This window comes from Gekko japonicus, unplaced genomic scaffold (genome assembly GCF_001447785.1).
Source record: "Gekko japonicus isolate JY-2015 unplaced genomic scaffold, Gekko_japonicus_V1.1 scaffold256, whole genome shotgun sequence".
Classification (NCBI taxonomy): Eukaryota; Metazoa; Chordata; class Lepidosauria; order Squamata; family Gekkonidae; genus Gekko; species Gekko japonicus.
This window is the reverse complement of record NW_015161412.1, coordinates 489708-502522: the sequence shown is the minus strand read 5'-3', so window position 1 is coordinate 502522 and position 12815 is coordinate 489708. Positions and strand designations below refer to the sequence as shown.

Here is a 12815-nt window from a genome sequence, read left to right as displayed (position 1 = left end):
TTCGACATCGGAAGCCTCCGATATCATTGATCCCGATGAAGTAGAAGGAGAGGGAGAAGGCTCAGCACTCATCTGGTGACTTAGGAGCTCTACCGTCTCGATGTCGGAGTATGGACGCTCCACTTGTTGGATGGGGGAATCCAATAGTTGGATGGTCGGTATCGGTGGAGGGACTTGAGCCTCCAATATCGATACTGCCATTGGAGTGGGAGGCACTTTAGGGGCATCACCCAGTGCAAGCACCGCTTCCTTCCCCTTCTTCGCCGTCTTAAGGGACTTTGAGGTGCCCTTCTTCGCGGACTTGTGATCCTTGCTTGCCTTGGCCTTCTTTTTGATTGGTGTGGAAGTGGAAGATTGCGCCGTCGATGCCGGGAGCTTCGGTGTCGGGCGGTCGGCATCGGAGGCAGGTCTCGATGCTGGAGCTGTCGATGTCGATGGTCTCTCCTCCATCGCTGAAGTAGGAGTAAGGGCCAATTCAAGCAGCGCTACTTTAAGGCGCGCAGCTCGGTTTTTCCACGTTTGATTAGAAAAACGAGCGCAGTGACGACAGGACTCTGGCTGGTGAGACTCTCAGAGACAAAAAATGCACAGAGTATGACGGTCGGGAGGAGCAAGTTTGCTGCCGCAACCCTTGCACCTATTGAAAAAACCCCACTTCTTCTCCATAAAAGAAAGCGAAGAAGAGGGGACGTTTGGGGGGGGGGGGTAGCCCGAAGGCCTGAGGTAATCGTAGACTCCCCCTCAGCAGAAAATAAATGTTTTTTTTAAGAACAAACAAATAAAAAGAGAAAAGAGAGGAAAATTAAAATAAGGAAATAATTCCTAAGAGCTGTGAGGCGAAAGCCAAAAGCGAACCGATCTGACCGACGAAAAATAGGTGGTCTCAACGCGGCGGTAAGAAAGGAACTGGCGGGATGTCCGCGCCCACCCCTCTGGGCATGCGCGGTGGGGTTCCTGCGCATGCCCGAGGGATTGGGCGCAAAAATCTGTTAAAAGAGCTTGCTACAGCACCGATCGATCCAGCGTGTGCGCACTAGATCCCATGGGTGTGAAGCACAGAGACCACGTCGAAGATCAGTCATTTTATCTTGTACGATATTGAGCACTGTATTAGCCACTCCATAAATCATAATCATTCCTCTGAGTAAGACAATGCAAATAAGATGGGTAGTATGAGGGGGCTTTTAAGGGGACTGTGACTTTTGCCAGTTCAATCCTATGCACAGTTACTAGGAACTAAGCCCATTAATAGACTGGAGTATGCATAGGATTGCATTGTCAGTCCACAGTACTGTAACTGATTCCTCCATGGGTGGTCTATTCAGCACACTAGGGACCTAACCCAAAGAAATGATAGGTGTCTGCTGAAGAAAAGCACCTGGGATATTTGCTTGGTGTTCCTGTTGCAGCAATTGTTGCATTTTCAAAGTAGCTTATGTTTGTGGCAACAGAAACTCCTCCACCAGGAGCAGCTACTGGCTACATTTGCAGTTCTCTCCCATGTACACATGATACTACTTAAGAAGAAGAGGAGGAGATTGGATTTATACCCCGCCCTTCACTACCCAAAGGTGTCTCAGAGCGGCTTACAAACTCCTTTCCCTTCCCCTCCCCACAACAGACATCCTGTGAGGTAATCCTGTTCCCCCATGCCCAATACTAAAGCTTCCATTACAGTTCACCAATATTCACTGGAAGTGAACCAGGAAGAAACTAGGCGTTTTGATTAGCTACTTGCAAGGAAGGGTCTGTTTCAGCCATCTTTAATCACTCACATCTGTTCAATTGAATACTATATAGGTTTTCTTTGTGGGACAGAGTAGCAACCTTACTGTTCCTAGATATTTCAAAGGTGATAGTCAGCCTTGGATCCAGGGTAATATTTCCATAGCCTGCATTGTTCCTCCCCTGCAGCAGCCCCCAAAGCCCGCTGAAATCTGGTGAAAAGGATTTGAGGGAGCATTGTGGGCTGCTTGGGGGGGGGGGTCACACTCCAGGGATGGAAGTCCTTGTGCCCACAGGCATGTTATTCTGGATACAATCCATTTATTTGGGCTTGAAAGAAATGTGTGCCTTGTATAGCAGTTGCTAGGACAGTGATTAGGTGTCTTCCTGGGTACAAAGCTGGACTATTGACTAACTTCCTTGTTAATTGCCTTGGTTTGAATTTCTTTTTTTTAAATTACAGTGGTTCAACTTGAACTCTCTTTTGACGGGTCCAGAACTAATATCTGATACTTACCTTGCACTTTTCCTGGCTCAGTTACAACAAGAAGGTAAGGCTGACTTTCAGACAGTGAATGCTATTACTTGAAAGCACAGTAGAATTAGAAGGTCAACCACTGTTCATGCTTGAAGCCTCTTTTCCTCAATTTCATGAACAAAGCTATGAAATCACCAAGTAAAATGAAGGGAAACAGAACTGCACAGTACTGGTGAATGGCACTTAAATTACTATTTTTCTCTCTCTTCTTCCCCCATTGTCACTTAACACAACCTCCCTCTTTACTTCATGCCATTATTATTATTATTGATAGTCTCCTAAATCTTGCTTTTATTTTTCCTCAGGTTATTCTATATTTGTTGTAAAGGGCGATTTACCAGATTGTGAGGCCGATCAGTTATTGCAAATGATTTGGGTACAGCAGATGCAGAGGCCAAAATTGATTGGGGAAGACACACTGCAATCAAGAGATCAGAGGTAAGGTAAATAAAACTTGTATTTTAATAACTGTTGCATGTTGATTGTGAGTACTTAAATCCTGGATGTAAGCATGGGTGCTTTGTAGGAGGCAACAGAAGGTAGTAAGAGGTAGCTTGAAGTGCATCTTTACCTTCTGTTTGTCTATGCTGGTGCTATATGTAACCTAGAGAGACATGGTACTCAAATTGGTATTCAGGCTTATCCCACAGTGTCTGTTGCACACTGCTGTATGGGATATTTGAGAACATGGGTGCCTGTAGGAAGGCTCATATGACACCAACAGTAAATACATCTTCCAGTAATAGTTTCAGTACAGTGGCAGATAAGCTGTTTTTCAACATGGTCATTACTCTTAACACATGTTGCTACAGATAGCTAAGTGACTATAGCTGTAACAAAGATTTCGAGTGGAGGGGTTCTACCAAAGATAACCAGGTGAAGGGGGTTGTGCCAAAGAGAAACCAAGTGAATATAGTTGCAATGAGGATTTCAAGTCAAGGAGGTTGTGCCAAAGAGTCTGTCCATGACCCCACTGAGTATTTCTTCTGACATCACACCTTTGCTGAGAGACGTCTATAGAATGTAATAGCTGTGCTGTATCACACCTATTATTAGCTACCTCACATTCTGAATTTTGTTTTGTATTGTAGATTCTTACCAGTACAGGAAGGTACCCTTATGTGAATTTCTTTTTCCATGTGCTCCCGTAGGCTACGACTAAAAAGGTTTTGTCTAGTCTCTCCTGCGGGAGTACGACTCTCCCTATTTGCTGTAGTGTAATAAGGCTTCATCAGAACTCTTGATTTGGAGCACAAATTCCACTCAAATGTCTCCCACATTTGTCAGCTAGGATTGGAAGGAGTCTGTAGAATAATACAGTCTTTAGAAGGGGGGCAGCTAAGTTGTGTCTTTAATTAAAAGAGGGAGTGAGATCTCACAGTTGAGGTCACTGCTAAGAGGGAAGAACTTCATTGGTGAATCTTGTGATTAGTGAGCCAAGCCAGCCTTCTGTGAGCAAGTAAGATGTCTGCATGGTTTAAATTCTAATGTCTTGTCCTCTTTAAAACTGGAACTTAAAAATAACATAAAAAGATTGTGCAAAAGGATTTTCCATGAGTTTGAAAATTTGGCAAAACTCTTTATTCTTCAGCGTGACACAAGAAATAAAATCTTTTATCTTTCCAGAGTACAAAAAGCAGACCTCGAACAAGCCTTAGATGTTAGCCAGCCGTTTGATGGTACAGGCATGTTAGATGAAGACGAAGAGAACTTCCAAAAAGCTCTTGCTCTCAGCAGACAAGAAATTGATATGGAGGATGAAGAAGCTGATCTCCGTAGAGCCATTCAACTAAGTATGCAGGGTAAAATTCTGCTTTTAAATTTTATGTAATTTTAGTCCTGTTGTTTATGCTTTCCATTATCCATCACTTTGTATGGAATAGACATGCAAATACAGTGCAAACCTGTGCAGAATTACCCTGGTCAATTTCAGTGAGTAGGACTAGTATTGAGACTAATGCTGCATAGGATTGTATTGTGAGGTACTTCACCTTTCCTAGGAATTGACATTTCATCTGGCCAACTAAATATTTATTAGAATTTTTAGAACCTGCAATTTTATTTTCTGCTGCTTGTTTTCTAACAGATTTCCACTGTGGTGTTTTGTTCCTTCTGGGATAGGGTCAGGGTAATGGCTCAGTGGCAGAGAATCTGTCTATGTGCAGAAGGTCCCAGGTTCAATTTCTGGCACGCCCAGCTAAAAGGATCAGGTGGGTAGATGATGTGAGAGACCTCTGCCTAAGACCCTGGAGAGCTGCTGCCAGTCTGAGTAAACGATGCTGACCCTGATATACCTAGTCAGACATATGGACTAAGGAAGCTTCATGTGTGCATGTGAAATAATTGAAAATAACCCCCGATTGAGAGATTGTTGTTGCAGTCCAATGCAAAGGGGGGTGTAGTAGCATGACATGTACCTTTGTGCCACTGTATGGGCATGTCTCTGCAACACCTTTTCCATCTTTCCACTTGGGCACTGCAGCATATGGTCGTGGAGTTTTCTGTGGACTGGACAAATGCCTCTTCCTGTACCCCTATGCTTGAGAGTGAGAAACCACCTATTCAAGCTAGATGCTCCATGTTGGATCTGCACTCTTCATAAGGACTGCCAGGGGAACAGCCTGACCTGAAGCACTATGTATGTGCGCTGTGGATGTTTTGTTAATTTTCATACTACTTTTCAGCCAAAGACCAGTCCCCAAAGTGGCTCACAGTAATTGGCAGCCCATACAAAATATCCAAGTTTAGTATAAAATATTCCTCAGGGGCAGGGTCCTCAGCTAGAGTCAGGTCCACGACCCCCTTCTGATGGCCTCATCAACATCAGCTGGAGAGGAGATTCTCAGTTAACTTGAATCTAGGCATGATGGAGGGTGCTTCTTGCCTTCCGACATGGGGATGCACGGGACCATCAGTTTCATCGTTCAAAAGAAGGGCCATGTCCTAAGAAAGAGAGTTTGTTATGCTGAAGGAGAACTCTGAGCAGTTTTATTAATGGCCCACCATCTCTCCACTTCAGTAATTTAGAGCTGATCATACCTGATCAAGAACCGTTTGTTGTCCTTATTTGAACTCGGTCTGTCACACTAATGGCATGTATACGTGTGTTTTAATTTTAGGCAACCATCGGACTGGCTTGTCAGATTCTTGCTCCCTTAACACTCCACACTCTGCTACAACAAATCAGTCTGAATCTCTTACGTCAGAAGAGCTGCGAAGGAGAAGACAAGCCTATTTTGAAAAGTAATGGCGTGTGTATGTTGGAATGTGTGTATACCGTATCGTATGTCTGGCAGGGCAGAATTGCACCCTTCGAAGGTCCTTAACTTGAATGGACTTTGAAAGGTGCAGCTTTTGCAGACAACTGTTTATACAGTGACTTGTATCCCAAAAACCATGCCCTGACTTCATGGAAGAGGGTAAGGGGACACTAAGGAATGGTTTGGGATATGGCATAGTAGGGGGAGGTTGTGGAGGAAAGCGGAATTGGTGGAAATTCCACGACAACCATGATCATTCAAGTAAGTATTTGCACAAGGAAAGAATTGTCAAACTGATCATGTACTTCTATTGTTCATATGCCTCTGTAGCACAGAGGAAGACTGAAGAGACCTGGTATATTTTTGTGATCTGTTTTTTGTACTTGCATCCCAGATCAAATCAATACAGTCACAAACATGCCAAGATATATTAAAGATGCAAATCACTTTTAAGAACTACTTACCAATGGGATGTATCCAAGGTCTCCATTCCACTGGTGGCATTGCTTTTCTTGGGTAGAAGAGGCTTCTTCTACCAGAGAAGAGCTCTACCATCAGTTGTCTATAGCTAAGTGTGTATTATTGAAGTTGAAGAACATAACAAAGTTTTCTGCTCAAAGTCTCTGAACACCAGTACAAACAAGTTCATATGTCTTTACTCTTAGCCTTCAGAATTGTTTACCTAAGGTTTTGCTTGATGGTTGTGTCTCAGTTCAGAGAAAATACATATCTAAAAGGAGATTTCTGAAGGACAGTGTGAAAAATGGCCATGAAGAAAGTGATAGTATATGTGAAAAGGATCTTGGGAGTACACCTGTTCACAAGCTGAACACAAATTGACGGAGTGATACAGCTGCAAAAATAGTGAATGTAGCTGTAGTCTCTGTTAATGAAAGTAGCCAAGTCACAAGAAGGAATGGTGCCACCATTCCTTCAGGTCCTCCAGCTGTAAGCGGAGTTGCTCAACCCCCTCAGCCTGTAGGAAATGAAACTATTAATCTCAGGGCCTTGGGTTTAAGCCCCATGTTGGGTTTTCTGGATGAAGGAAGAATGGCCGTGGCTTGTTGGGGGAACATCGGCATGTAGATCATTTGCACATAGACGGTCCCAGGTTAGATCCTCCGCATCTCCAGTTAAAAGAATCATGTAACAGATGATGTGAAAGGCCTCTGCTCGAGACCCTGGGAAGCCACTGTTAGAGTAGAGAATACTGACCTTGACAGACAAATCGATCTGACTCTGTATAAGGCAGGTTCATATATTTTCTTGATTCTGGGCTAGTCGACTTTTATTCTGGACTACACTGTCAAGGTCTAGTCACTACACTTTTAAAAGGATGTAAACAGACTGGCACAGGTTGAGAGGAGGGCGACAAAGATGGCCAGGGTCTGGAAAACCTATGAGAGAGGTTAAGCAGGGGGGTTGGATAAGATGGCATGTAAAGCTCCCTCCAGCTCTCTGATTCAGTGGACTGGTAACTAACATGCTTACGACAGCTTATAATTGCAAAGCTATTAGCTAATATTCTTAATACATGGATGTATCTAATTTGGAATGTTGTTCCCAGAGTGCAGATTTAAAAATGTCCTCAGTGGCACCATATATAAAGGGGAGGAGGGTCTTTTACAAGCCTAAGGAAGTCCAAGGTTTGCAGAAAAGTATGAAATGTAAAAAATACAAACCCAGGGAGGGGGATCCTAATCATTGTAGAAATGTTGGATTATTTAAGGAAAAATACTGCAATGATCTCACAAGTCTATGTTGTGAGATCTTGGTGGTGTTTTGGGGAGTTGTTAGGCAACACCTGATCCCATTGCCAAGGCTTCCAAGCCTCTGTTACTGTCAGTTCAGAGAAGGTAAAGGTGAAATAGGCAGGGAAGGAAAATTTGGAAGTGGTGGTACACAAAAGGCAAAATGGGAAAGCTGAAGATGGGGGGGGGACGAGTAGAGGAAAAAGGAGATACTGAAGGGGGAGGGGGTGCTGGGAGAAAGCTGAAGTGGGGGAACAAAGATGCAAATAGGTGGGTGGGAGAGAAGGGTAGGGGATGCTGAAGGGGGTACAGGTGCTGCTGGGGCCGAGGAAAAGGAAAAGCAAGGGGGGAGAGAGAATGAGACACACACACACCCACTTTGCAGGTCTCCCACTTGTCCTGCTCGAATGTTGAACAGGAAAAGGCACAACTAAGACCATGTGGAAAGAAAACTGGAGGGGGGACGGTCTGCAATTATTTTTTTACAGTACTTCTACCCTGCCTTTCTGTCAGGACCCCCGAGGCAGCTAACAGATTAAAACATATACATAATTTTTAAAAAGCATTAATACCAAACAAAAACACACCAGTAAAACAATTAAAACCAAGCTAAAATATGTGCCCCAAAACAACACAAGTAAACATAGAGCAGGAAAGAGGGATCACTGAGGGAGCATCAAACAAAGCAAAAAACCTTTACACGTTGGCAGAAGACAGCAACAGAAGGAGAGAAGCGAGTCTATCTGGGGAAAGAGTTCCAGAGTTTTGGGTCCACAAGTGAAAAGGTCCTGTCCTGGATTGCCACCTGCCTAATTTCAGAATGTGGTTGCACCAGAAGCAGGGCCTTGAGAAATGATGGTAGCCGTCCAGTAGGTTCATAAGGAAGTAGGCGGTCCTTCATATATGCTGGTCCCAAACCATATAGGGTCAGTATCAGTACCCTGAATGTGCCTGGAAACAGATTGGAAGCCGGTGTAGGTGAGCCAGTACCGGAATGATACAGTCGCTGTGACCCACTCAACATCCTGGCTGCCTCATTCTTTACCAATTGAAGTTTCCAAATTCCGTGGACTTGTCAAGAGCAGCCCCATGTAGAACACACTGAAGTAATCTAATGTAGATGTAACCAGGACATGCACCACAGTGGCCAGATCTTCTCTGCCCAGAAAAGGCTGCAGTTGGTTAACTGGTCAAAGCTGGTAAAAAGCACTCCTGGCCCCAGTTGCCACCTGCTTATCCAGCAGTGGCCCTGACTTCAAGAGCAATCCCAGGACGGGTGACGCCTTAAGTCCTGGGCCAGACCTTCTGCTCACCAGTTATATCTGCATAATGATTTAGCCTTATTTTATATACCTATTAAAATTTATATATAATTTAATCTTAGCACATTGTTTTTTAACCTAACGTTGACTGATTCTTTCAGACAGCAGCAGTTGCATCAGCAATGTCAGAACCAAGAACTTCATGATGTACCAACTACAAGTTCAAATGTACTGGGGACTGATCCAGGTACTAGTTTGATCAATCATGCTAAAAGTAGATATTATTCTGTTTTTTGCTGTTTTGTGGTCATTTTCCTACCAGATTGGTTCTCCGTTTTTGCTAGAAAAGCAGGGGAATGTCTCTTTCATGAAAGGCTGTTTCTGTCTTTCTGATTTGAGTTGATAGGAGATTCTGCTTCATGTAGCAATTGAAATAGTAATAATAGGTTACAGCCTGTGGGCTGCCTGCTATAACTGCTAGCTCCTGCATAAACTGAGAAACAGTCTAGAGTAATAGTTTTCAATAAGTTGTGGCTGTTGGTGCAGTAAAATACGTGTGGTAGCCAGTGTTCCCTTTAAGCTATGCTATAGGGCACTGGTGCACACAATTTTAGCTGGCTGCTCAGAGATTTTAGCTTCTAGCTCACAAGTTCCCCCCCCCCCAATTGGAAAAAATGGAGGATGGGGACACCTCCTTCTGGAGCCCATAGAACTGGACCCCTTGTCCAATCTTTTTGAGACTTGGTGGTTGTTTTAAGGAGAGGCACCAGCAGCTGTGCTGCAAATTTAGTGCCTCTATCTCAGAAAACTCAGAAACCCCTGGATTGATTCTCCATTGTATCCTATGGGAACCATTGACTACAATGGTCCCCACAGGCTATAAGAACATAAGAGAAGCCAATGCTGGATCAGGCCAATGGCCCATCTAGTCCAACACTCTGTCACACTGCGGCCAAAAATACCAGGTGCCATCAGGAAGTCCAGCAGTGGGGCTAGGAACAGGGAAAAATCAATTTATTTTTGCACACCCCTATTATGCTTTTCAGTATGATTTGTAAGCTGCCTTGAGTCACAGCAAAAGTAGGATATAAATACTTGAATAAATAAGTAGTTTGGGCAGGTTGATAACACTTAAGCAATTTCCTGTTTGTTAGGTTAGGCAGGGTTCTGACAGTGATTGTTCCACCTCTGTTATACTTGACCTGTAAATCTGTCATATTTCACTTTAAAAAAGCCCCACAAAGTAGACTGCAGGAGTTTTCCTCCCAAGTGCTGGTATGTTTTCTAAGGCTCAGTGCAGGGCAACGGCATGAGGCCAGGTCTACCAATAAAAGGGGTGGGTAGACCTGTTCTCCAGAGGCCTGGTTTACCCCCATAGAGGACAACTTTTTCTGTAATGAAATTTGTCTTGATTCTGTTTTCTCTTAAAATATTTAAACTACTCTTAAAATATAGTTTAAATATAGCTTAAAAGAATTCATTCTGAGATTTTTACAAGGTTATGGAAATCTAAAAAACGAATGTATGTGATAGTCAAATTTAGACTTTCTCACAGCTTTAATGCTACTAGCCTTTTTTGCTCACAGCTCTGTGCAGCTTAGAGGGAATTTTAGAGCTGAAGGTGTGTCTTCCACTGCATCGGTAGCTTCTGACAGCAGACTCTTAGTCCACATTGACTTATGTAGCAAAAAGGAGAAGGGTCTGCAGTAATAGCTATCATTGATGAGCCTGTTTAATTCCCTGGTGCTCTGTTGGCCACGCTTTGGCATTCTTGATTCTCTTTTTGTCGTCCTGCAGCCATCTTCCATCATTCCCACCACTTTGCTGATACTCTTTTTATTTGTGTGTCTGCTTCCTCCTCCCTCGCCTCATTTGATTGAAGTTAGATATTTATACCCCACTTTTCTCCCCAGTGGGGACATGCAGATGCTTACAGCATTGTTCTCCCCTTCTCCATTTTTATCCACACAACAACCACCCTGTGTAGTAGAGTGCATGATAAGGCCAAGGTCCTCCAGCGAGCTTGTATGGCAGAATGGGACTTGGGATTCTGATCCTACCCAGCACTAGGGATGGCCACAAACTGAACCATGAAGCAAAATTCATCATAAATTTTGCCCTGTTAGTGGTTTGCGAACCGAAGTTCCTGATGGGTCTACCATCATGAACTTCCATGAATTTTTAAAGCAGTTTGTGGTGGTTCATGGATAGAGCAGAAAGCAGGGGTTTAAAGGGACTCTGAGTCCCTTTAAACCCTTGCTGTCTGTTCCCTGTGAAGCTGCAAAAATAGCTGAGCTGTTTTCCGGGCTTTCTTGTGTAGTCCCTTTACAGAAAAGCTCAAAACAGCTGAATGGTGAGGAGCAGGCTGCTCCGAACTGTTCAGCTGAATTTCGGGCTTTCTGCAAGCCCCATTTAAAGGGACTGTGGTCCTTTTGAACGGGATTTGTGGGGCTACAAGCCAGTTTGGCTTGCAAACGAACCTCCTGATTTGATTCAGTTTGTGGTTTGTCCATGAACCAACATGAACCATATTTTTCTGATTTGCACCCATCCCTGCCCAGCACTCTAACCACAACATTGCTGGCATGGTAATCCTATGTACGAAATCATAATTACAGTGTGATTTTGAAATGTTCCCTTTGTTGGATTGTGTCAACTTTTATTCCAGTAGTAGTGCTGATTTTTCCCTTCTGCACATGCTTGAAGAATAAAATTATCAGGATTTATGGGAGTATTAATAAAATTCAGTAAAATGTAATGAAAATACATGAAACCAACTAATGTTCTCCTTTTTGCAGCAGAATTTTAGAACTAAAACTTATTGATCTTGTTTCCTGCTAGGAGGTGATATGAGTGAAGAAGATATGCTTCAAGCAGCCATGAATATGTCCTTGGAAACTGTTAGAAACAGCTTGAATGCAGAAGAAAAGAAATGACATAAATATCTGTTTTCCTATGTAAACACTAAATCCTGTATTAATCCTGTGTGGATGGTATAAAGTTAGGGTTCATTTCACTGATGTACCAAAGCAGGATGTAGCCCTAAAAGGTATGAGGTTAAGGATCTAAATTAAAAGGCAGTCTGCATATAACAACAGTAAATACCTTACCAATGTAAAGGTCTTTCAACTTTTTGCTCATATGATAACTTTGAATCAAGTCAATAAAATTGCCTCACATGAGCAAAGAGGCTTCCATTTGTCATAAAAATCTCACCCACCAACTCCTTTACCAATAGATGCTTGAGAGCAGTTTGTGGTATCTGCAGATATCTGTATGATGTGTGTGTTTTCCAGAACAAGATCAGTCCAGTACCACAACTCCTTACCCATCATCCTGAGGCCCTTGTGTTAGGATAGCACTAAGCAAGGTTGTGTGACACTTAAAACTTCACAGACTTGTGCATATACTTAAAAGGCATTGCAAGGATTACCGCTGCACCCCTAAATAGTTGAGATAGATGGATACAGTTTGCTTTTGCTACCTTTTAGTTACATGCTAACTTCTGAATATTCACTAGTAGGGTGATCTTTTTAAAGGGGGAAATGATTCAAAATCCTTTTACCAGTATTTGCAGTAATACACAAGGTCCTTTTAAAGCACAAGATCTAATTGATTTAGGGCACTTGGGCACTCTTTAAGGACTGCAAACTGATGTGGCCATTTTGATAAGGCCAGAGATTTTTTTTCTTTTCAGAGGAGAGATTACAGTTAGTTAAAATACTATTTCCACTAAATTGTGGACAATCCTGGCCTTGGTAAACAGGAGCAGCTGCAAGTAATGCTGGGTATTTGTGGTCAACTGTTAACTTGACTTTTGGGGAGGATGTGGGGATTATTTTTGATTCTTCAGTGTCCTCTTCATTCCCATGTTTCTGCAAGTTACTAGGTGAAAGAATATTTGAAACTGCCTTAGTCTGTTAGTTCCATCTAGTTTCACACTACTGATTGGAAGCAGTTCTTCCTGCTGCCAGAGATATTGGCCACTTCTACACTGTCATTTTTGTCACTCTTTTGTCCCTATTGCTTTGGGTTTCCCTCCCCTTTTCCACATGTGTTTTGCTCCCTGTGGGACTACTGGAGAGCAAAAAACAATGGGGGGGGGGGGGAGGACCTTGAAGCAATAGGGACAAACGAGTGACAAAAATGACTGTGTGGAAGTGGCCGGTGTCAGCTGTAGATGCTGGGGATTGAACCTGGGACCTTCTGCATGCAAAGCACATGCTCTAACACTGAGCTGTGGGACCTCCCAATGTTCCCAACTCTGTTAGCAGTGAGG

At 43.2% G+C, this 12815-nt stretch overlaps 1 protein-coding gene across 1 annotated transcript in view; it reads left to right on the top strand.

The window, feature by feature from the left end:
- ATXN3 (ataxin 3) overlaps window positions 1–12594 on the top strand; it is a 27706-nt gene extending 15112 nt beyond the window's left edge. Inside the window, exons 6-11 of the mRNA XM_015427184.1 lie at window positions 2189–2276; window positions 2569–2701; window positions 3890–4065; window positions 5383–5506; window positions 8698–8783; window positions 11378–12594. Of these exons, the coding sequence (XP_015282670.1) occupies window positions 2189–2276; window positions 2569–2701; window positions 3890–4065; window positions 5383–5506; window positions 8698–8783; window positions 11378–11472 (702 nt within the window). The 3' untranslated portion in view covers window positions 11473–12594. The remainder of the gene's footprint in view (window positions 1–2188; window positions 2277–2568; window positions 2702–3889; window positions 4066–5382; window positions 5507–8697; window positions 8784–11377) is intronic.
- The last annotated feature ends 221 nt before the right edge of the window (window positions 12595–12815 follow it).